Source organism: Lichenostomus cassidix, chromosome W (assembly GCF_008360975.1).
Source record: "Lichenostomus cassidix isolate B80296 chromosome W, HeHo_3.0, whole genome shotgun sequence".
Taxonomy (NCBI): domain Eukaryota; kingdom Metazoa; phylum Chordata; class Aves; order Passeriformes; family Meliphagidae; genus Lichenostomus; species Lichenostomus cassidix.
This window is the reverse complement of record NC_139510.1, coordinates 22,218,888-22,244,805: the sequence shown is the minus strand read 5'-3', so window position 1 is coordinate 22,244,805 and position 25,918 is coordinate 22,218,888. Positions and strand designations below refer to the sequence as shown.

General features: G+C 40.7%; 1 protein-coding gene across 3 annotated transcripts in view; it reads right to left on the bottom strand.

Moving 5' to 3' along the window:
• Positions 1-11,495: 11,495 nt before the first annotated feature.
• The window catches only part of LOC146425689 (kinesin-like protein KIF2A), a 180,572-nt gene continuing 166,149 nt past the window's right edge, over positions 11,496-25,918 (bottom strand). Inside the window, exons 16-20 of one of the 3 annotated variants that reach the window (XM_085041594.1) lie at positions 24,040-24,107; positions 20,874-21,024; positions 18,911-19,012; positions 15,999-16,134; positions 11,496-13,228 (exon numbers count right to left, since the gene is read on the bottom strand). In XM_085041594.1, the coding sequence (XP_084897720.1) occupies positions 13,143-13,228; positions 15,999-16,134; positions 18,911-19,012; positions 20,874-21,024; positions 24,040-24,107 (543 nt within the window). In that variant the 3' untranslated portion in view covers positions 11,496-13,142. The remainder of the gene's footprint in view (positions 13,229-15,998; positions 16,135-18,910; positions 19,013-20,873; positions 21,025-24,039; positions 24,108-25,918) is intronic. The other 2 variants (XM_085041593.1, XM_085041595.1) reach the window with 2 other exon arrangements.

Below are 25,918 nucleotides of genomic sequence, written 5' to 3'. Positions count from 1 at the left end.
TTTCCATTCTGTCTTGATGATTAGATCTTAATCTATAGCATAATTTGGAAATTTTAGTCATTAACTGTGAGATAAATTAGTGAATAGTGAATGTTGGCTTTTGCATATATGAATTTAACATTTACAAGTGATAAGGTACTGTGTAAAGTAGCACTAGGATAAAATATAGTTAAGTAGAAACAAAGTTAGAGTGAATTATAACTATGTAATAGTTGTAGTATGCTAGAAATGTGGTAAGAAATACATGGTAATAGATGTCTTTTAAACTGATAAGCCACAAAGCCAGAGATCAAGACGCCCTGAAGGAATAAAAAGAAACAGATCTCATGCATCCCAGGAAATCTGTGATCTACAGTCACACCTCCCTGAGAAGTTGTCAGCCACAACTTGAATTAGGGCTATAGAAGACTTCAGCCTTCAGCCCTGAGACAAACCAAAAGGCCAAGATGGGAGCATAGAGTAAAGAAGGAGGAATGATTGAAGTGTAAATAGGTTTTTTTTGGACTTAATGAATATGTAACAGTTACAGAAAGTACTTAAGTGCACATTAAAATGAATAGGGTGCGGGACTGAGAATAAGGCAAACCAGCCACTCCCGCCTGGCTGTAAGTCTTTGTTCTCCTAATAAATGTTCAATATTATATTTCTAAAAGTGCCTGCTTGTGAATTTGTTAATATCAACTGCTATATTCTGTTCTTACTTCTGGTCAGTTAATTTAAGTGACAAGAGGAATCCTCTCCTAATTTGAGCTGCTTCTCAGACTAACAATTAACACAGCTACTGCTCTTTAATGAAACATAGTAAACCTGGTAGGATGCAATATAAATGACTACACTGAAAATATACCTGCATCTCTTAAGCAGAAAATTTGCTACGAACTTCTAATATAAAATTTGTAACAATTCTTTATGGCAATTAAACAACCATGTCTGCTTTCATGCTATTTTCATATATTCTTTGCTAGCCAGCATGTCTTAGAAATTACTTAATCTGAAATATAAATTAGTAAAAGTTGTGACATGAATATTTCACTTTTTCAGACTGCTGCCTGACTTCAATTCAGAAGGCACCCATTTCTCATAGATTCTACTGGAAGAATGAAACTTGTTTTGTATTTTATCACCTAAATCTTACTTAAGCCAGAGTGACTTCAATGTGACAAGCTCTTCTTGCAAAAGCAATGAACAGAATACAGCATGCACATTCTTGTTCTTATTGAGTGTCCTAGGTTGCAATATAGATGTAGTTAAGTATTCTATTACCACCAGCTGTGGGCCGTTAGCTGCCATCACCTGCTAATGACCCACTCCGGATGACAGACAATGGGCCATCCGTGAGCTGTTACCAGCTACTAACGACCCACCCCGCATGACAGGCAATGGGCCATCAGGGACCCACCGTGTGACTCATGGACTTATCTCATCCCATTGTGAGATGCTCTGCCGAGGAGAGAGGAGCCAGGTGTTCCCACCTGGATATAACCTAGCCTTGGAACTGCCTGAGCTAGCCCTGTCTACTGGGTTCCCAGAGGACGAGAGCTACACTGGATCTTCAGCTAGAGACTAGACCTTCACAAGATCACCGCTTCAACTGGACTACTTCAGTTGAACTGCTACTACCACCCTAACAGGGTGTTAGGTTGTATCTGACTTTGTCAGTGCTTTTCCTTGTATTATTTCACTTATTTTTTTTAATTTCAATCTTGACTTGTGATCTCCCACTAGTTTGTTTTCAAACCAACACATATTTTGGCGCCCAACGTGGGGCTCGACCTGGGGAAACTCAGAAAATCATATCACCATGATGCTCAGCCTGTCTATGTGGGTAATGTATCTTACCCTATATATTTTCCCTCAAATGGGAAACTATCTACCCGTTGCATTGCTCCTGTTGCGACCAGGGAATGGCATGAGAATTGCTGTATTGGTTTATTATGCCTATTGCATGGTAACCTGTGAGGCGATAAATACCTTTCGTTATATATACTCGACTTTGTCTGCCTGGCCTAACCTGAGCTGCTTCGTCTGGGACCTCCTCAGCAATCGCACCCACCCTCTGGAGCTAGGAGGAGAGAGTGGTTTCTTCCAGCATTTCAGGCCAGGCACAGCCATCTTTGACAACATTGAGTTCTCTCTGGATGCTAAGGATGGCATAATCTTCCTGTTAGTTCTGTTTTCTTTCTTCTCTGCGACCAGCACAGTGTACCTTATGCTGAGAAACAGAACAATACCTGGTGTTGTACAGCGTCTTCTCAAAGAGGAGGAGAAAAGAAACAAGTCAGCAGGCAAGAGGAAAAGAACCAAAGGAGCAGTCAATGTCTCAACACAGACCATTGCTGAATCAGAACAGCCAAAGCCAGTAGCGGTTGCCCCCGTCCAGAAAAAGAAATCCAAGAGCAAGTCAGTCCGCACAGCGACTGATGAGGATGCAGCAGGACCATCTCACCAAGCAGAAGAGACAGAGCCGGAGATCATCACTCGCTCTCTATCCCTGGGGGAGCTGCGTGACCTACGGAGGGAATTCACCCGGCAGGCAAACGAGTCCATCTTGACCTGGCTGCTCCGTATCTGGGACGCTGCAGCTAACAACACTATTCTGGACGGAAGTGAGGCCAGACAACTGGGATCCCTGTCTCAGGATGTGGTCATTGACCAGGGGATTGGGAAAACCCAGGAAACTCTCAGCCTCTGGCGGCGATTGCTACTGAGTGTACGGGACAGATACCTGTGCAAAGAAGACCTCCAGATGCACCAAAAGAAATGGAACACAATAGAACAAGGTATCCGATGCCTGAGGGAATTGGCCGTGCTAGAGATCATTTTCTCAGACAACGAGAGATTCCCCAAGAGCCCAGATAATGTCCGGTGCACTTCACAAATGTGGCTAAAATTCGCGCGGCTCGGACCAGAGATATACTCTCGTTACCTGGCAACACTGCAGTGGAGGGAAGGCGAAGACCAGGTGGGCGTGTTAGCAAACAAACTGAGAATTTATGAGGACACTGTCACCGCCCCACTACGCACCCAGGTCTCATCGGTAGAAACAAACCTAGCCGAGCAAGTCCGGAGATTGATTGAAGAGAGCCATCAGAAACTAAGGAAAGAGCTCACAGAAAGATTTTTCCATGCCACACCAAACCCAACCCGAGTCTCTGCCATCAGGAGCAGACGTACTCCAGTCAGGGAAAGAAAACAAACTCCACGACGTGACCTCTGGTTTTTCCTTCAAGAGCATGGGGAAGACATGAGGAAGTGGGATAGGAAGCCCACCTCCACCTTAGCAGCCCGGGTACGTGAATTGAAAAAAGAAACATCCACTTCAGGAGGCTCATCTAGGTACAACACTGCCCCAGTCTCTTGTGGACAGAACTCCAGACAGAATGGAAGTGATAATATGACTGATCCTCTTGAAGGGACCTCAGGAAAACATTTACAGGAGAAGAACATCGTGCACCAAAAACAGGATTAGAGGAGCCCTGCCTCTAGCCAGGTAGAGGAAAGGGATAATCGGATCTATTGGACTGTGTGGATCCGATGGCCTGGCACGTCTGACCCACAAAGATACACGGCTTTGGTTGACACCGGCGCTCAGTGCACCCTGATGCCATCCAGGTATGTGGGGACCGAATCCCTTTCTATTTCTGGGGTGACAGGAGGATCCCAGCAGCTGACTGTACTGGAAGCTGAAGTGAGTTTAACTGGGAATGAGTGGCAGAAACACCCCATCGTGACTGGTCCAGACGCCCCATGCATCCTCGGCATAGATTATCTCAGGAGTGGATATTTCAAGGACCCAAAGGGACATCGCTGGGCTTTTGGGATAGCAGCTGTAGAGACAGAAGACATAAGACAACTGAATACCCTGCCTGGTCTCTCAGATAACCCGTCTGCTGTAGGACTACTGAGAATTGAAGAACAGCGGGTACCAAGTGCTACAGCAACAGTGCATCGCCGGCAATACCGCACTGACAGAGACTCTGTGGCCCCCATCCATAAGATGATTCGGGATCTGGAGAGCCAAGGGGTGGTCAGCAAGGCTCACTCACCCTTTAACAGCCCTATATGGCCGGTGCGTAAGTCCAGTGAAGAATGGAGACTGACGGTGGATTACCGGGGCCTGAATGAAGTCACACCACCACTGAGTGCTGCTGTACCGGACATGTTGGAACTTCAGTATGAGCTGGAATCCAAGGCAGCAAAGTGGTATGCGACCATTGATATTGCCAATGCCTTTTTCTCCATTCCTCTGGCAGCAGAGTGCAGGCCTCAGTTTGCTTTCACCTGGAGAGGTGTGCAGTACACGTGGAACCGACTGCCCCAGGGGTGGAAGCACAGTCCCACCATCTGCCATGGACTGATCAAGGCTGCACTGGAAAAGGGTGAGGCTCCAGAACATCTGCAGTATATTGATGACATCATTGTGTGGGGGGACACAGCAACGGAAGTATTTGGGAAAGGAGAGAAAATCATCAAAATTCTCCTGGAAGCCGGTTTTGCCATCAAGAAGAGCAAAGTCAAGGGACCTGCCCGAGAGATCCAGTTCCTGGGAGTAAAGTGGCAAGACGGACGGCGTCAGATTCCTTCTGAGGTCCTCAATAAGATCATCGCGATGTCTCCACCAACCAACAAGAAGGAGACGCAAGCTTTCCTAGGCGCCATAGGCTTTTGGAGAATGCACATCCCTGAGTACAGCCAGATCGTGAGTCCTCTCTACCTCATAACCCGCCAGAAGAACGATTTCCACTGGGGCCCTGAACAGCAGCAAGCCTTCACCCAGATCAAACAGGAGATCGCTCATGCGGTAGCCCTTGGCCCAGTCAGGACAGGACCAGAGGTAAAGAATGTGCTCTACTCTGCAGCCGGGAGCCATGGTCTGTCCTGGAGCCTTTGGCAGAAGGTGCCTGGTGAGACCCGAGGTCGACCACTAGGATTCTGGAGTCGAAGTTACAGAGGGTCTGAAGTCAACTACACTCCCACCGAGAAAGAAATCTTGGCAGCTTACGAAGGAGTCCAGGCCGCCTCAGAGGTGATCGGCACAGAAACACAACTTCTCCTTGCACCCCGACTGCCAGTGCTGGGGTGGATGTTCAAGGGAAGGGTTCCCTCTACCCACCATGCCACTGATGCCACGTGGAGCAATTGGATTGCCCTCATCACACAGCGCGCCCGTATTGGAAACCCAAATCGCCCTGGGATTCTGGAAATCATAACAAACTGGCCTGAAGGTGAGACTTTTAAATTATCTTCAGAAGAAGCAGAGGAGAAAGTAGCACGTGCCGAGGAAGCACCCCCATATAATGAGCTGCCGGAGAGTGAAAGACGCTATGCCCTCTTCACCGATGGGTCCTGCCGAATTGTAGGCGCAGATCGGAAATGGAAAGCTGCAGTATGGAGCCCCACACGACAAGCTGTACAGGCTACCGAGGGACAAGGTGGATCGAGTCAGGTTGCAGAGCTTAAAGCCATCCAGCTGGCTTTGGATATTGCTGAACGAGAGAAATGGCCAAGGCTCTATCTCTACACCGACTCCTGGATGGTAGCCAATACACTGTGGGGATGGTTAGATCGCTGGAGAAAGGCTAACTGGCAGCGCAGAGGAAAACCCATCTGGGCCGCTGAGATTTGGCAGGACATCGCCGCCCGGGCAGAAAAGCTGACCGTGAAAGTTCGACATGTGGATGCACATGTACCTAAGAGTCGGGCTAATGAAGAACATCGTAACAACGAGCAGGTGGACCGAGCTGCCAAGGTGAGAGTGTCACAGGTGGATCTGGACTGGCAGCACAAAGGAGAATTATTTCTAGCTCGTTGGGCCCATGATGCCTCTGGTCATCAAGGGAGAGATGCAACATACAGGTGGGCTCGTGACCGAGGGGTGGACTTGACCATGGACAACATCTCACAGGTCATCCACAGCTGTGAGACTTGTGCTGCAATCAAACAGGCCAAGCGGGTGAAGCCTCTGGGGTATGGTGGACGATGGTCAAAGTACAGGTATGGGGAAGTATGGCAAGTTGACTACATCACACTTCCCCAAACCCGCCAAGGAAAGCGCTACGTGTTGACCATGGTGGAAGCAACCACGGGATGGTTAGAGACCTACCCTGTGCCTCATGCTACTACCCGGAACACCATCTTGGGTCTGGAAAAGCAAGTCCTGTGGAGACATGGTACCCCTGAGAGAATCGAGTCTGACAATGGAACCCATTTCAAGAATGGCCTCATAAGCACCTGGGCTAGAGAACATGGAATTGAATGGATATACCACATCCCCTATCATGCACCAGCTGCCGGGAAAGTTGAACGGTGCAACGGACTACTTAAGACAACTTTGAAGGCACTTGGCGGGGGAACCTTCAAAAATTGGGAACTGAACTTAGCAAAGGCCACCTGGATGGTTAACACAAGAGGTTCTATCAATCGAGCCAGTCCTGCCCAGTCCAAACCTTTGCACACAGTGGATGGAGATAAAGTCCCTGTGGTACACATAAGAGGTTTTTTAGGAAAGACTGTTTGGATTAGTCCCACCTCAGGCAAAGGCAAGCCCATCCGTGGGGTTGTTTTTGCCCAAGGACCTGGTTATACTTGGTGGGTGATGAAGGCAGATGGGGAAACCCGTTGTGTACCACAAGGAGACCTTATCTTAAGTGAGAACTGTGTAGATGGTAATAGAATAAGGGGTGGATAATGTCCTAGGTTGCAATATAGATGTAGTTAAGTATTCTATTACCACCAGCTGTGGGCCATTAGCTGCTATCACCCACTCCGGATGACAGGCACAGGGCCATCCGTTAGCTATTATCACTTGCTAATGACCCACCCCACATGACAGGCAATGGGCCATCAGGGACCCACCGTGTGACTCATGGACTTATCTCATCCCATTGTGAGATGCTCTGCCGAGGAGGGAGGAGCCAGGTGTTCCCACCTGGATATAACCTGGCCCTGGAACTGCCTGAGCTAGCCCTGTCTGCTGGGTTCCCAAATGACAAGAGCTACCACTGGACCTTCAGCTGGAGACTAGACCTTCACAGGATCACTGCTTCAACTGGACTACTTCAGTTGGACTGCTACTACCACCCTAACAGGGTGTTAGGTTGTATCTGACTTTGTCAGTGCTTTTCCTTGTATTATTTCACTTATTTTTAATTTCAATCTTGACTTGTGATCTCCCACTGGTTTGTTTTCAAACCAATACATTGAGAACATGCAATTTTATCACAGATAATAGGCAAGAAACTGATGCTCTCTATTTTAAAAGCATTATTTTTTTCAGGACTGAAGTGAGGTGCTGTATTTTCATGACAGCATATTTTTAAATATACTGAATGACATTTGGATTGATGCTGCTATAATTGAAATCTGTGTTCTCTGATCATGGACTTCATCTCAGGATATTCTTGTGCAATAGTCAACAGTGCAACCCTTAAGTGTGGTCTGGGCAACAAAATAGATTTGTAATAATTCCATTTGTTTGGGATCTTTTTGTTTGTTTTAAAGTATATTTAAAAACCTTTTTTTCGGGGGAGGGTGTCGCTGTTGTACCCACAACGACGCAATGTAGCAAACGAACCCAGTCCAGTGAAAAGCAGCAGAGAGAGGTTTATTGTTGTAATTTCTCCTTATATATGGTAAAAGCAATTAGGTGATTGGACAGTGGTCACCCACCCCCGGGGCGATTAGCTGAAGTCCTACAACACCCAATTCCAACACGCTCTGTTTTGAATCAAAACAGATCAGGAAAACCAACAGGTGTTTAATCATTATCTCATTGTTTGCATATTTTGCATGGGAAAGAAAAAGTTCTCAAGAAAGGGCCTGTGTAGCCACGGGGGGGTTGGTTTTGTCAACTGTAAATTCAGACAGCTGAAAACTACTTCACCCTTCAAGGCAACGAGGAGTTTTAGCATAGATCAAAGCTTTCAGTGAGTCTTAGAGCAATTCATGCCTGTGTCCTGACAGAAAGACTTACCGAACTGTCTTAATGTAGTTTGAATTATATATATTTGTTATTAAGGACAAGACAGAGTTTTTTCCCAAGTTTGCATTACCTCTGCATAGCAGCTATCAAAAGAAAAATCCACTTTGGTCTGTCTTATGATTCAGGAAAACAGTAACCGTTAACTCTGTAGCATCATGCAGGGGTAAAGGCCCCATTCTATGTATTCATTACCATAAGTAAATTTTTTTCATATATAGTATATCTCTTTCCATCAGACCACAGTAAGTGGACAAGAGGCAAATTAGCAAAAAATCATCTAAGATATAACTTCATTTTATACATGTCCAATGTCAATACTTTAAAAGTAATTGGAAAAAACATACAAAAATGTACTTGAATTTGCAGGCATGCTGACAGATCATCTTGGAAAATTGAATTGCTCATTTATTTTATATTTTAAGCATTCTAATGCTGCTTCACTGCATATAGAACTAATTTATGAGTGAATATAAGTAGTCACAGCAGTATGCACAGACCAATACAGAAGGAACAAGTGTTAGAGATTTGTGTCACGTATCTTAAATGCTTTTGTTTTAGAGGACAGAAATCAAAATAAGCTTGTCTAAGTCCTATTCAAGTAATTCTAGCCCATCAAAGAAATGGGCTAGAGGAATTCAAGTGCTGTATTAGTTTTTTAAATCTCGATTCTCATTGATTCAGTAACAGCGTAAATATGATCTTTACAGCAGGTTCTATTGCAAAGCCTGTCTCTTAACATTCCCCTCCTGCCCAGTTGATGCAATTTTAGCTCGCATCTGCTACCTGACAGGACACGTCATTGACAAGGCTTAGTAAAAAGTTGCTGAAATCTACCTGCCTCTGTCCTTCCTGTCCTCTTTGATACCCGTATAAACCACATCCTGCTTGTGGCTCTAGGCTTGCATGGATGAATAGCAGGGAAGCAACTGTTTCTCATGTAGGATGTCTTAATCTTCAGAGGCAAAATTTTTAGAAAGTAAGATTTCTCTAGAAAGCTGCTGCCTTCTATTTCATTGGGTTTTTTTCTTTTAACTGTGATGGAAGACATTCTTAAATGTTCAGAAAGATGTGTAGTGTTTCTTTTAAGATCTGTTGTAAAACTTGTCAGGATAGTCCTCTGGGAAGCTTGGTCCTATATGACAAATTTGTACAGAATAGTTAGTTCCAGAAGTAAGTATTCATTCTGAAATCAGAGGCCTTTTGAAAAGCGTAACTCAGATGCGTTTACAAAATCAAACCCTTCTCATGAGACTCTGAGCTTTCGCCCCCCTTCCAAGGTGCCTGTCCAGCTGAGGGCTGAACTCTTGATTCAAATTCAAATTGTAGGTAACAGCTCTGGCCTGATGGCTTATCAGCTAAGCATGCATTTGAAACCAGCACAGAAACCTTCACCCTGGAGGGGTCTTTGGGGGTCTCCAAAGACCACCACAACATATTAATGACTTCCAAGAAATGATTTGTATAACCACTCCTATCCTGAAGAATGTAATTAATATTCATGAATTTTACCTATAACACTGTGTCTTTGGGGGTACTGAGGTGTGTGTGTTTGGTGGAAACAATTCCCACACACCCGGTGTATCGAATAAAGCAAATACCCAATTCTCTGACTTGGTCTCTGAAGTGTCTCTGAGCTCGATTGGGGCAAATCAAACTGGCACCCCAGATGGGACCCTGACTCTGCTCGGCTGCCGGATCCAGGGGTAAGCAGACCTCCCAGTCGCGACCCTGAATTTTCAGGGGGAGCTCAGCTGTCCTTTGGCTTATGGCGGGGGTAGACCAAGGACCATCTGCACCAAATTAAGGTATTTGCTACTTTTACAAAACCAGAAATGCCTGCAGGTCTGGGGTGCTAGTCCCTGAGGGTGGGTTGAGACTGGGTCTCCCGAAATTAGTCCCGGGCAAGGGGTTGGACCACGCTGTCAGGAAAAGGTACTTTTAAAGGGTTGGACCCCCGGGGTTGGACCCCGCTATAGTGAAAGGTACCTTTAAGGGGTTGGACTCCACTGTACTACACCACCATACTGTGATTTTTGTTCTGTCTGTCGTTATTTTGTTACTGTGTTACTGTGTCATTATTTTGTTACTGTGTGAGTGTGAATGAATGAGACGTGTCTCTGACACGAAGCGAGAGTGGAGCTCTATCTGCGTTTCCGTTCTCTGGTGACAGAAACGGCCAGAGAAAAGCAAAGTGACTGGCAAAGAGTGAATGAGTATAAATCATATATAAACCGTTGGTTTGGAGTATCTGGAGGGGGGCAGATTGTATTATTGGAGAGGAAAGACTGAACTGAGAACACCCAGACCCTCTACACCTTTCTAACACAGCTCCATGTGATTTCCTTTTGAAATCCTGTGTTTAGTGTGGAAACTGGACTTTTGTGTGCTTGTAATTGAAGGAATAGAATAAGGGGAGAAGTGGCAGAGAGTAGCATGACTTAGTGGCTGGTTCCCCAGATCTGAGGGGTTTTGAGAGGAAAAGTCAGAGGAGACGTGCAGGAAAGTGTGCGTGGAAGGAAGAAGAGAGGGAGAATAGACAAAAGGAGGCAATGGGATCATCAGAAAGCAAGGAAATACCCCAAAAAAGTCCGTTGGGATGTGTGTTAGAACATTGGAAACAACTAGGACTGTATTCATGAATTTTACCTATAACACTGTGCCTTTGGGGGTACTGAGGGATGTGTTTGGTGGAAACAATTCCCCCACACCCGGTGCATCGAATGAAGCAAATACCCACTTCTCTGACTTGGTCTCTGAAGTGTCTCTGGGTTCGATTGGGGCGAATCACTCAAAGCAGAAAAGAACTTTTGATTTAGGGTAAAATAGAAATTATTAATTTAAAAGAACTAGAAGTTGGATAATAATATTCTTGAACTGATTTAGAGAGCCAGAGATTGGATAATGATTTACTAGGATATGCCTGCTGCAAACCATTTATTATTCCCTTAATGAATTTGTGCCTACCTGGTATCAGGGAGGATGGAGAGAAGAGAGCCAAATAATTGAGAGAAACCACCAAGTGTAACTGAGCATCCCGCCCTTGGACCCCAGGACTGGTACAAGTTGGCTCTCAGGCTTGGACTTGGACCAAGAACCAAGGAAGCATGTGCAAGGGAACAGGGTGAACAGTTCATCATGAGGAAGACCATCGATCACGCTGTCATCAGTCATTTGGGACCCCTGCCCACAATTAATCTGAGACACTGCGCTTGCGCGAGCATATTTAAATGAACTTTGAACTCATAATAATACGAAGCGGGGATAGGTATTGAATATGTATAGGGGCTTTGTCCAACTTTATGCATATGTAATCTGTAACCTAATATAAACTTAGTGAAGTGCTGCTGACGGTGTGCATGCTTTTGGAGGGGCTACCCCCCATGCACCCCAGCTGGAATAAACACATACCTACTTCATAACTGAGTTGTGGAGTCATTCCGTGCTTCACTTTCATAGAAATAAATTCTCATTTGTAATTCATTTAATACCTTAATTTATTGAACACAGTATGTAAAATCTACATTGTTGTTTCACTTTAAATATTTACACACAGGAGGATTTTTAACCACAAAGGGACAAGAGCTTCCTATACCTCACCTTCCTATGGGAGATACAAATATTAAATGCTACAAGAATTCCTGGCTCATTTTACTCTCTTTACTTCCCTTTATTTCCCTCCAGGCCTGGCACAAACAAACAGACTTGAATTACAAAAGTAATTTTTAAACAGTTCCAAGGGAGAGTCTGCTGATATGAACTTCTGGAAATGGGGAGAACTCCTAGAGAGGTCTACAATTCTTCATTTGACAAGAAGTTCTTACATGAAAGGTTAATAATTTTTAAATACTGACTTGCAAAAAGAACCTGAGTGTCACTACCTAAAAAGTGCTGATACCTATGGTGCCATTTGTGAGAATTCAGATGCTTATTGGATTTCTGTTAGTACTAGGTAGAGGTATTGTGCAAATACTCAAATGATGCAATTTCACCTCACCTTTCAGCTGCTGGCAATGTACAAAGGGAAAAATAGGTATTAACTACTTTTTTTTTTAAAGAATCAGTTACTTAAACTATCTGCAAACTACAGTTAATGTACATGTAAACTTGTCATGCATCAAAAGCCAAATTTTAACCATATGCAAAAGGCCAATATGTATTTCTTTAGCTGGATCCCTGAATTTTGACAGTTAGCCTATCCATATGCAGAGGTCAGATGGTACCTTTATTCTGACAGCATTATCACACTATACCACACACTGTATATCTATCTGTATTATTCTAAGATGCAACTCTCCTCAGTACTTAAACATTACCCTTCGTTATAGATCAACCAATGTATTTTTGTTTGGTTTTACTTTTTTTTTGTTTTCTTTTTTAATTACAGAGAAAATGTTATAATTATATAACTATTCTTTATGATATTCAAATAAACCTAAATTTCAGATTTTTTACAAGGAGGATGGAATGTCCAGCTGTATGTTCACTCTAACAGCTCTTGCAGTTCCTGTTTGAAAGATATGGCACATGCTGTGAAATGCACTAGCCACCAAAAAAAGGAGTCTCAAAGCACATTAAAAATATACACACACTAAAAGTAATTTATATTGACAAATATGAATGATGTTTATTAAGGCTGTGCTTCAGAAAGAGGATGTTTAGGGTTAAGTAGCCTTCATCAAGGCACAGATTGGGAAGAAGTAAGCACAGCTGTCTGTAGAAAATAAGTTATGTAAAACCACTGGTGAGGTACGCATGCAGCAAACAATTTAAAACTGCACAACTGGTCTTTATAACAAAACTGAACATACTTAAAAGGAAATACTGTGACTTTTAAATTTCCACAGTTCTACTTCATTATTAAAAACATGGCAAATATTTCCAAACATAAAATTTACATTTTGAATAAATGAAATATTTTAAACAAAGTGCTTCACAGATCTCAACCCTGCATGGTTGTACTGTCTGATCTAGAAGCATTTTGTAGACATCATAGGAGCATTTCACACAAAACTGAAAATATAATTCAGATGAATAATAAACACGACATTTCTAACATTTTTACACTTTCAAGTAGTTGAGTTCTTCCGGCCACTGGGTTTTGTAACAAATGCGTCCTACGGCAGTACAGGTTCATAGATTCCTTTAGCAGCAGAGGCCCATTTCAAAGGGCTCGTGGTCTTTTTGGGTTGATCTGTTTACTGGCCTGTTCCTCCTCCTGTAGAGCTGCCCGGAAAGATTTCACTTTATCTTTAATGAAAAAGAGAGAATGAGTACTGATGTGCTTGTGCTCAACACAGATCTTGAAACTAAGGCCTGATGCCCCACATACTGGTCCTAATGCAAAACAAAGAACATTCCTCCACAAAAATAGCTGAAGATACAAACTACAAGAGGATTGAGATAAGCTTAATTTTAATACTTACCATACAAACAAGTTGCTTAGCAACTTAGTCCCTTCTTAGATGCTACCCATCTTATTAGGAAGAAATTCTTCCCTGTGAGGGTGGTGAGATACTGGCACAGGTTGACCAGAGAAGCTGTGGCTGCCCCATCTGTGGAAGTGTTCAAGGCCAGGTTGGACAGGGCTTGGAGCAACCTGGTCTAGTGGAAGATGTCCCTGCCCATGGCAGCAAGGGGAATGAGATGAGCTTTAAGGTCCCTTCCAACCTAAACCATTCTGTGATTCTATGATAACAACTTTTCTATGAATGTGAAAATCATTTGTGATTAAATTTTGGAAGTAAACAGAGAAATGCATCAATCATTTGTTTCATCATAGCTAGTGAAAGGAATAAGGGAATGTCTTTACAAACAAACTGCTGGTAAGATAAGACCAATACTGAGAGATAGAAGAAACAATGGGAAGGATTTCCATAGGAATTCCACTGATTGATTTGCCCAAGACTGTGTTAATGAACTACAAGAACAGAGACATAAGAAAAAGAAGGGGAGATTTGTTTTAAGGGAGTCTGCATTAGGGGGGATGTATATTACCTGGGTCTGAATTAGGCATTCCGGGAAGCCTGTACCTCTCAAGTACCTCAGCCAATGGGGAAAGAGAGAGGGAACTGCGACCGGGAAAGTAAGACAAAAGAGGCTGCATCCTCTATCAATTTGAGAGAGACCCCATGGGAAATGCCCATGACCTCTCCCTTTATTCATTAATAAAGTTACAGGACTCCTCTGTCTCCTTTTTGGACATAAACCTCAGGCGTTTGTGGATTAATTTTCCTTACAGCTAGCATGAGAATAGGAAAAACCCTAAAAAGAAGTATGTAATTCTTTTCTATTTATATTCCTCCTCCACTCCTATTCCACAGCAATATGCCCAAGAATGGGAAGAAGGAAACAAAAATGACAGCATAAAAAAGTCAGTTCCAAAGTGACAGGCTAAAAGCTGAAATATTGAGTGACCATTATGTGCCACGAGCATAACAGAAAAGTTACTGGGAGAAAGAATCTTTAACAGTTCTTCCCTCCTGTAAAGCTATATATGTATTATGCTGTTTGTAAAGATGCAAGGATCTTTTAGATATCCTTTATCTCCAGTATCTTGTTTCAAAAGCAGTATCTAATAGGTTATGGAAGAACAGTGAGTCACCTAAACTGTTTTTTCACTGCTGTTGTCTCAAATTGTCTTTCCCTGAGGAGGAAGCCATCATCCATAAGAAGCAAAGGAATGTACATCTAATTCTTTGCTAAAGTATACTGGTACCAATACATGCATACAAAGCAAGCAGGCCACATCTGATTTGCTTGATGTATTCTAACTTACAGCAGATACTCAGACTGAGTAAAATGTAAGATTTTACCTTATAAAGAGTTTTCTAACACAGATAAAAAACTCCAAAATAAACCAGTATAGCATGTCTGCTTGAATGCAGATACATAGAGAAACTAAAATGAAAAATTAATCGCCATGAGATACCAAGCTAACATGCTGATTTTAGAAGACAAATGGAAGAGTCAATATTGGTAACTAAGAATTATCTGCAGTTGGTTTTTCAAAAAAGGAAGGCTGACAAAATTTTGACAGAAAGGCTGCTAAGGAAAAAAGTAGACTAAAAGCCATGCTACTTAGAACTCAAAGTTACTCTTAAGCACAGACTGAAAAACAACAGCAGGCTTTCTTTTTCTTTTCTTTATTCTTTTGGAAAAAAAGAAAAAAAAACCAACCCAAAGTTGCAGGATCAAGTTTATACTTCCTGGAGGTAAAGCAGACTCTTCCATTAAACTAGGATGGATTGAATACAGATGTGAACTTGTTCTTAAATAAACGTTCCTTTCTCTGAACATTATGTTGGAAAACATACCAGTTTAAAATTTTTTGTATAACTTTAGTCAAGGGTTTTGTTTGCCTGCCCCCCCCCCCACGGAAAAAGAATTTTAAGTTTCTTTCCAGGGTATTGTTCCACCAGGTGGGGTCTGATGAATTTAGCATCTCAACAAACTGGGAGTAGCACAGAAGACAAGAGATAACAGCTCTCAACGGTCATTAACAGACCATCAACTCCAAACAACACCCCTGGCTAGTCGGAGACACCTGGTCTGGGAAAAGAGGAATAAGAAGACCTAATTAACATCGAAGGTGAAGAAATCCAGATCCAATAGAAAACCAAATAATAAGAATTAAGCAACTTTGGACCAATGAACACTGACACAATACATTTCTATGTATTTTGACTGTATAAAATATTTGAAAAATCTAGTAAAAGCCATGTGTCATGGAATGATTCTCTCTGCACACCCAGGCTATGTGTGGATGAGATGATTTCTGTGGTACATCCTGGCCAGAACAACATCCTGGCCAGAAAATAAAATAATGCCTTGACTCTCAAACATTAAAAAATGTTGTTGGAGGGTTTTTGTTTTTCCCGCAGATTCGGTGACAATTACAGGACAGTATAAGGTGAAAAAAGACCCCAAAACATAACCACACCCTTTTAATCTCCTCAATATTACTGCATGTGTCCATGGCATATGAAAATGCACGCAAAAGTGATTAAAAGCAATCTACCTCTAAGTTCGGTCAGAATATCAATTTTTTGCTCTAGAATTGCTTCAAGTTGGGTAGCATAAGAATCCACATCATAGTCTACTTCTTCTGTCATCTCAAGAAGAGCTTTTTCATCTTCCAGCCATATAATAGATTCCTAGGTAAAAGTTAAAAAACCCCTCAAATAAATACATTAACAAAGTTTCAAGGCAAGCTTCAAAACAATTCAAGAGCTGAATTATTCCTTTTCTCAAGATGACCACACTTTTACTGTCTAGTCACCTCACTATAACATTTCAATCCTAAAATGAATCCTTATTCCTAATTTAGCAAAATTGCATGTTTTCTACATAGTTTCTTAACTCCAATGGTCATAACAGCAACAGATAAACCACAGCTACCCCAGTTCTCTTCAAATTCAGAACATTAGATGGTTGTAAAACTAAGAAATTAAGAACTTTACATCATGGTTATGTACCCTTAGGTAGGTATCAAACTTCAAAGCCAGACTTCAATTTTAAGTATGGGCTGGTTGCCACTGACAATAATCATTATTGTGTCATAATTACAGTCAAGGAACCAAAATAACTCTGTCCATACTCAAAACCAGTTTTGAGAGAAACTGTATAAAAGAGCTAACTCTCCAGACAGATAAGAGTACTGTAAAAAATGGTTAAAGCAGATCTTAGGCATCTTTGCACTCTGAATATTACAAATTAAAAAAAAATAAAAGGGAAAACAAAAGAAGAAAAAAGTCTTGCAGCAAAGAACAATGCAACCAGGAGCTTAAAGCTTACAGAATCATGCAAAGCTGTGATTAGAAAAACTGATCTCATTGGAAATGCTTTGATTAAAAATAAAGTAAGCAGCTGACAGTTCTATGCATGCTGAGCCTGAAATACTAAAATTAAGTCTTTCCCTCTGTGCTCAGTACTTCAAGTAATATTGAAAGCATAGTCCAAACCCCGTGTATGTTTTGTTGGCTTTCAGGACAGATGGAGCTCTTGCATTGGGATAGGATTCATGTCATCTAACGTAAACTTGTATATCCAAGAAACAAAGGAAAATCAAGACCTCTAGAGTACAATTTATTCAGTTAATCTATTTTAGAGATTTTTGTTAGGATAGGATGCTTTATATCCCAAAATCAACAGCTTCCAGGAAAAAGCTGACAGAAGACAACTTCTGCATGTTACAGCTTGTAGATTTTGTATTCGAGCAACCCATCTTCACCCATGGCATAAACTAAGAAGTAATGCTGCAAATGAAAGTAGCTGAGACTCAGACACATTTCCTTCTAATAACTGCTGTGAGGAGCAGTAATCTCCAGCATAAGGCCAGATGGACACACAGAGACAGTAAAATTAATGCAGTTTGTCTCTCCAGAAGTTGCAAGCATTAGGACAAAGCTATGGCATATGACATAAGACTTTCACACTTCTGCATGCTTTACTTCAGGCTAATGTTTCAAAATAACTAAATATCTATATCTGTTGTAAAATGTGTTATTTAGCATCCTTACTGTATTACATGAACACACATCAATATTCCACTAAGTTAGATACCTAAATTAAGGAGGTGTGTGTATTCCCTATAGGTTTCATGTTTTGCTATTTTCTTGCAGCAGATGTTCCAAATGGACAGCCTGCCTAAAGATTCTAAGGTTATGAACACAAACAATTCACATTTCCTTCTGAAAACTAGTAACTCATACATATTAAAATTTGTTTTGTGAATATAAAAGGCTGTGATAAATACATATCATAATGTTGGCTTTTTGCAAATATTAAAATGGATACTATGTGTATAATTTTAATTCTTTTTACAAAGGTAGCCTTGCTGTGAAAAATAACTGTGTAATGATGACTAATGCCTTTCTTTTTGTTGCTAGCTAAGCTTAGACGTAGTAGTGTAATAGCTGTTATAGTTTTGTTAGAATGCTTGAACTGCCTGCTTGAACTGGATAACATCCCATAAATGGACCTTGCCTCTGACACTCCAACTATCAGCACCTGTTGTCTGCAGAAACTACAATCTGGCAGTGATAACAGAATCAATTAAAGAGGACTGCGCATGCTCCAAGGAGGCGGATCCAAGGAGGAGCTAGGCTAAGCAGTTCCTGGAACATGCAAAATAGTTTGGAGAAAAGTTTGAATATGCATAATTGTTTATGAATATGCATTAGGGCGAAGAGTATGTAAAGGGTGTCCCTGTCCATGCCAGGTGTGCTTTTTGGCTGAATGCCAAGCACCCAGCGCTGTACTTTTGCTTATATCTGTCCCCTATTGTCTTTTATTAAACTTTTAAATCCTAACAGGAGAGTGAACCTCGTTTTTCACAAGGCTCTGTGGTGCTGATCAGCATTACACTATGTGGTCAGTACTCCTTTCAAAGACCCTGACTAGTAGCAAATGAAAACCTTATGTATCTGCAAAAAGGCAGAAAACAGGCACTTAGAAATATATTTGTTTCTTCTGGATCTCAGTATCTCAGAGGAAGATGTCACAGAAAGATATTTAGAGAAAATACTTGTAGGGAGTATTGCTGTATTTTAGAGGGAGATGACCACAGAAATGGTGCTGATAGGGATATTACTATATAGACACATTACTATTAATTGCCAGCTTTGGCATAGGAATACTGGCATAGATTAGAAAGTGAAATTGAAAATTTTGGGACCAATCTGAGCAAGCTCCCTACAACTAGAAAAAACAGTCACTAATGCTGGAAAAGGACTAACACAAAAGTATAGTAAATAGTTGAAATAGTAAAAAGAAAATAGCAACTTTTCTTATAATGAAGACAGTCTGTTTAGGAAATCTCTGAAAGCAGCAGAACAGCCAGATGATATCCTACATCTTCAAGAGTATGCACTTTCATCGGGAAAACCTGAATTCTTGGATTAGGATAAAACAAAGAGCTCCATCTTTTACCTGGAAGACAACCCTGTGGTCTTCTACTACTTGCTCTTCCATTTCCACCATTTGTGACACAGCTTCATGGAAAGTAAACAACTGTGGAGAAACTTCCTCTTCCTAAAACCAATAGTTAAGCTTGTTAGTCGCAAAAGAACTGTGGCTACAGGAAATATATTAAATATGATCACAGAACATGAAAAGAAATATGCAGAAAGCAAAACCTGTAAAAAATAAAACCTAATACTTTCTAACAAGAAGATGTACAGAAATGAGTAGACGGAGCAATAAATTTAAACTGTTTACAGAGTTAAATTTAATTCCTATTAATTAAAAATTCCCAGCCACTAACCCTAATGGATACTGGAAAACAGAATATTCCCCATGAAAAAAAAAAAAAAAACCAGGATAAAATAGTGGGAAGAGGAATTCACAAGGGAAGAATGTTAATTTCTAGTAGGCTTTAATAAGAAAACTTGTTTTCTGTCGGGGCTTTTTGTTGTGCCAACTTTTCAAAAAGAGAGCAGCAATTACATTCAATACATTTCAGGAAATCAAAATTAAATTAACCCTTTGGAAAAAAAAGTGGAATAAATGTAAAGTAAAAAATATAAAAAGTATGTTGTGATGAATACATTAGAAGAATGCACAACATGGATTTACAAACTGGGACAAACAGGACTTCTTTAAACATAAATAGTTAAACACAATCAAAGGGCAAAGCACTAGGTAGGCTGCAATTAATGTTTTAGCAAGACAGTATGGGTCCTTATACCATGCCTTTAAAATCTTTTTAAAAACACATTGAAAAGCTTAATTGAATTCCACATGAACAAGGAAAAAGTATGATATGAAAGGATATCTGTCTGTAAGGACTGTCCAGTGAGAAGCTCTAAGAATCACTAACATGTTCTTATAAAATAAGAGTCCTGGAAGAAGAGACATGTGGCTAGCACAGGTCTTTCTCATGAGAATTCTTTTTGTGTTTTATAAATAAAGATAAAGTTTGGATGTTATTAAAAACAGTGTCCCAAGACTTGGACGGTGCAGGCTTGGCCAATCAGGCCTAGGGGGAGGCTTCTGACTGACCAATCTGGGTGACCTTTGAAAACTCTATATATATGATGAAATCAAAACAATAAAGGTCTTTCCTTCTTGCCACTGAGAACTGGATTCTTCTCTCTGCTAGCGGCTCAACAGCGACAGAGACAGTTATTAAAACGAGAAATACAGCAAACTCCATATAGAGGTGTTTGAAAAGGCAGAGAGTCTGGAGAAAAATAATTTAGGGTAGTAAGGATTTGTTTTTTGTACCTTTCATCAGCATTTTCACAAACCAACTTGAACATTTAAGAAACCAGGACTAGAGCTGATAATCAGTAGTGAGAGAAAAAATGCCCTTTAGAAGATGCCTCTCAGTCCCAGTTCTCCACTCATGCAGCCCAATGAGACATCCTGGGAACATGATGTGGCTTTCACCCAAACATTGCTCTGGGGTTTCACTCCATGAAAATCAGGATGTTGGGAAGAGGAATGATGGGTAGCCATATTTCTAAACACAGAGAAAGACAAACTCACTCGAAACAGGTGTTCCATGCAGGAAAAATAATGGTCAAAACCACAGGAGTGTTAAATAAAACGGATGCATTTCCCAGGCTACTTCTGTCTAATAAGAAATGAAGCTATACTGGAAAAATGCCCACTAAAAATGTGAGAGCCTAGAGCAGATCCTGCCTAGATATTAAAAGCCCTAAACAGCAAGGAAGATAAAGAAAAGTAAAACATACTCCTCTCACCATTCAAGAAACCTTTTTTTTTTTGTGTATATGGGAATGAGCATAATAGCATAAAGTGAAAAGGTGAAAAGGCATGCTGTATCTACCTAATGATATTGCTAACAGGCTATAAATACACATTACTCTGGATTTGTTTTGCCACTGCATTTATCATCTCTTTCTGTGTAATGCTGTAAATCACTCACGTTTTGTTCACAAAGCAATTTGAGATCATCTCTCTGAGGAGAGCTCCCCATACCCCACTGTGTCTCTAAGTCATCGATCTGATTGGGAGCATGGTGTATAATAGGACAGATATCTCCTGCAGCACTAGAATCAACCATCAGCTCCTTCACCCTACATTGAGAAAATATTTAAATTGTAAATTAGTAACTTCCTGTTCAAAAGTCACAACCAAAAATAAAGCTCATTTATGCACAATTTAATTCATTTAATAAGGATGCTGATGTCAGCTTCACAAATTAAATGTACTTTCAGTGCCAAAAGATGCTAGTTCAACTCCTATAAAGCACAGACTTTCAACTACTTGCAGGTGGATCGCAGTCCATCTTCTAGCAAGAGTGATTGAAAGAGATTGAAATCTTAGTACTCATTAACTGTTAAGAGGGCAAAAATCTCCAGACCCTCAATATTAACTCCTCAATAGGGAATAATATTTGAAAAAAAAGTTAATTCAGTATCTTAAACTTGACCATCATTTTTTTCTGTGCACACAATTGTACTTAAAAAAATATTCGATCAGTACCCTACTAGCTGTTATAAGCAAGTCCACCAAGAATTCTAAAGAAAATAGTAATTTGCAGCTAACTATCTCAGAGAATGAATAGATCCTTTAAAATAATTTAGAAGGTGAAAATATCTTATTAAAATGTAGGGTTCTTGCAGCATTAAAATAGTTTAAAAGATTGATAATTATTCTATCAAAAAAAGCCCATTTAAAAGAATGCTTATGAAACAGACATCAAACTCTGCAAGTATAGCAAGTTTTAGAACAAATTTTTACTTTTTAGGGGAATTTCTTTTTGAAGTAGCCCATATTTATTACAATGGAAACTATATTCCATTCATCTTCGGAATGATTACAAGTTTTAAAAATATATACATATTAAAATAGTTTTCTTTTTAAATTATATATATTCAAATTACCCTAAACAGAGACATGTCAGATTTGGTCCATTAAATGTATGAAGGTGACATCTTTTTTTTTTTTTAATGTAGGAAGGAAACTAGCAAGTCTGGATACAGAGTGTGGTTGTTGTGAACAAAATAATGGAAAGATGTTTGCAGATCATGCAGAACCATCACCTGACAAACAAAAGAAAAACAAAGTATATGTGACTCAAGGCAAGGGGATTAATGAAAGGTTTGTCTATAAAATTACATTGCCAAAAAGAAAAGTCAAAAATAAACATTCCATGTATAGAATGAAGTAGACCTGGTGATTGAAGGAGAAAAGTCATCATACTCATAGGAAGGAGAGAGATCAGAGCGACTGCCACTACCCTGTGAGAAGGGAATGTCTGAAGGACTAATTCCAAATTCCTTTACTCTGCAGCAGCAAAATACAGCAGCAAATTAAAAGAAAATGTTCTCATAAACACAGTTAAAATGATAAGTCTGTTTAGCATTCATTATTAATTTAACAATAAAATTATTTTTACATTAAAAAATAAGACTGTTGACATATTTAAATCTTCTGCAAATAGTTACAGATCACTAACAAAACTGAACAAAATCAGTGCTGGTAATTTGCAGTAGAGTATAATAGCAATGTTTTCAGAAGAGTAATTCCAGATTTCAGTTTGAGCAGTTAATAAAATTTGCTCTACATTCAGTATTTAATTAAACTGCTCCTTTTAACATATCAAACCTCTACAAATTCTATACTGCCCCATCTTACACTGCACAGACACTAGTGTTCAGCACCTAAAAACTACTTGTACTATGAAAATTATATACTGGTAGACAAAAATTAAAATACTACACAAAACACATGAAGCAACTTTACAGTGATAGGCATAAAAAATTAACTCTATCCCAGCCAAAACCAGCACAACTCCATAACAACATACAAATTTAACAGCAAGGGGAAGAAAGAGTTTCAGCACAACAATTTAGCATACTAGAAATAGGTATTTAATTTGTTTTTCAGTGTCCGTTTCTGAAATCACTTCAGCAATACATATTCTATAAGGGATAGAAAGATCCGAGTCTCAATTAATGTGATATGTCCTTCATTATGTTACTGTAAGCAGAGGACTAGATGCTCCCTTCTCACCAGGAAGGAAATCACATAGACTGGTCCAAACCAGGTAGATTTGCTACTTACTTGATCCAAACAGAAAGACATTTGCATTCAGAGAGGAACGGACGGTAAGCTACCTTAGCAGCCCTTTGTGGCCAATTAGCGACTGGCTGCAAGGAGGGGGCAGGGGAAGTAAAGCAGGAGAGGATGTGGTTCTGCCCTATCTTTCACTGGGGCAAGCAGGCCACTAGGCGGTAGCTGCTTCTGGCAAAACCAGACTTTCTGATGGCCCAGAAACTTGTTTGCCTCCTTTGTTCTTTGCAGCAAAGTGCTGGGTGGGTCTCTGGGGTGCAGGGTCTGATTGCAGGACCTCATCTCCCCAAACATTAATCATAGAACTGCAGCTGTGGAAGGCTCCTTTCACACTGACTGAAGAGACAAACACTTTCAGAGAGCAGTACAGGTCTCAGAGATGATGCATCAGGCTCTGGAGGCACTAACTTCTCCACTGATTATGTCACTGTTGGATTAGCTGACTGTGTTTAAGGGTCTCAGATATTTGCTTAAAGTTGGGAAATATAAAATTTAGGCCACAGCAACTGCTGAATTTTCATAAGAATAAGCTAGTTGAGATAGATCTATATATGATATGATATGATATATATATAAAAGAAACATGCTGGCAACTGAATGCAATTCCACCAAGGGGATGAAAAGTCACATTGCAGAAAGGTATTTCAGCTAACACCCCAGGGAATCATCATGAAAACTGCCTACCGCTAATGCAAGAGGTGATACCTCCAGAACAGGGTCAAAACTAAGAGTGGCATCTCCCAGATTCCTTGCAATCCCCACTATATCTATTTCCGGATAATGGCTTAAATGCAGTTTCTATTGATTCTCTTGTAATGGTTGTAAAAATTTACAAATTAAATTCAATGTGAGCCTGAATCAGTAATCAGTGTTTTGGGTTTAATCTTATTAAGAAATGCAAGTACACTAAAATTATTCAAGTAGTTAAAATAATTATACATCATGGAACAACAGTATTCCAAATATCAGTGATCAACAGCCAACATATCTATAAGCAATAACATTTTCCATACCTATTTGCATATCTCAATGTATTTAGAGTGTTTTCACATGATGCTATCCCCGGAGAAATTGTAGCGATCTGGAGAAAACAAGCCACGTATTAATAAATCACTTTGAACAGATGAAATGGTAGAAGAATTAAAATTAATTTTGTGTTTATCTCCACTTTGATTTGAGATGCTCTACAAAATCTGTCTACTATGTACAGTTGTCCTAATATAATGGCCTCTCAAGAAGAGAAATGTCAAGTCAAAACTTCAACTTAATTTTTTCAACCATACCTGAAATATTAGGAATACATAGAAATTTCAATTTCCCCCAACTCACAGTCTCCCAAATAATATGCAAGTTCAAAACTCTAATTAAAAAAATAAGACTCCTCAAGGAGGGAAATATGCAACTCAGTAGAAAGTAAGTCTAATGTATCCTGCAAACAATTACCAGATTTTTAAAATATATATATATTTGTAGTCTGTTCAAGCAAACTGTATACTTATTTGAGAGACCTATTTTGGCCACAGTCAACAACTGTACTTAATAAGATAAGCATGTTTATTTCCCTAAGTTAAGATTTATATATTTTTTTCTGAACTGAATGTTACCTGTAAATAATACTTATTAGCTCACTTATTATAAAACATCTGGAATCTATAAGTCTTTTATTTTCCAGTTAATTAAAATACCCCAAAGATCTCACCTTCTTTTCAGCATTCAGCAAAAATAACTGTGATCAGGCAACCGTGACATCATTATTTGCACTAGCTTCTCTCAGTAGCCCAATTTTCTCATCTGTGCTCTTTTCGGAGAGCCATAAAAGGCTCTACCCAAGACAAACACCTCTATGATCCTACACACCAACATTTCTTTTTGGTGGTGCTTGCTGCTGCACAGCATCAGGAGACTGAAACTGATGAATATTAGATAATCCTGGTGTTGGGGGTTAGGTTTCTTAAGGGAATTTTCTTCCCATTTGTTGTCATGGAAATGGCCAATGGACCTCATTAAGAGACAAAAGGTGTGGCCAGGGCCTTAACATACTGTTGAAATGGTTCTGGAGGAGGCGGGGGGAAGCGGTGTGGTTTTTTGTCAGTTTCTTAGCTGGGTGTGGTGTAGTCTGCCTGGTTTGGAGGGTGGATGGCTGTGGGTTTTGGTGCTGGACTTCTGCCCAGGGAACTTGCTGCTATTGCTGAGCCTTCCTAGCTGTTTCTCCTTACTGTTGGTGGGGCACTGCTCGCTGGTGGACTGGGACTTTTAGGCACCCGCCCTTGTTGGGAAAGACCCTCACCATCTGCGTGGGTGCTTCAAGGGAAAACCGGGTCCCCACCTTCCTCCCTCTCTCCGGAGGGAGCACCTCCCGGCTGCTTACTGGAGCCTTGGCTGCTGCTGCCAGCGCCAGGACACCACACGGGACACGTGAGAACCAGGGGAAAACTGAAACACTCTCCACCTTCTCTCTCTCCCCGAGGCCACCATTACCCTCTGGGGTGGCTCAGAGCTTGCTTCGGCAACCCCCTGAAGCCGCGGGGGAGTCACTGCAGCATCTCTCCCTCAACACGAGCCCCCTGCCGGCTGTGATCATAACTACACCAAAGGGGAAATTGCTTGACGGGCAGAAGGCTGTTAGTTTTTTTCTGTTTTGTTGCTGCTGGCTTTGTTGTCTGCCTTGTTTTATATATATATATATATATTCTAGCAAAGAACTGTTATTCCTTTTACCATATCTTTGCCTGAAAGCCCCATAATTTCAAAGTTATAATAGTAAGGAAGGAGGGGGTAATATTTTTCCATTCCAGGAAGGTTCCTGACTTCCTTGGCAGACACCTGTCTTTTAAACCAGGACACCTGGTCTTTTCATTCATCCTGTTGCTGACATTACTGTATAAAAGTCAT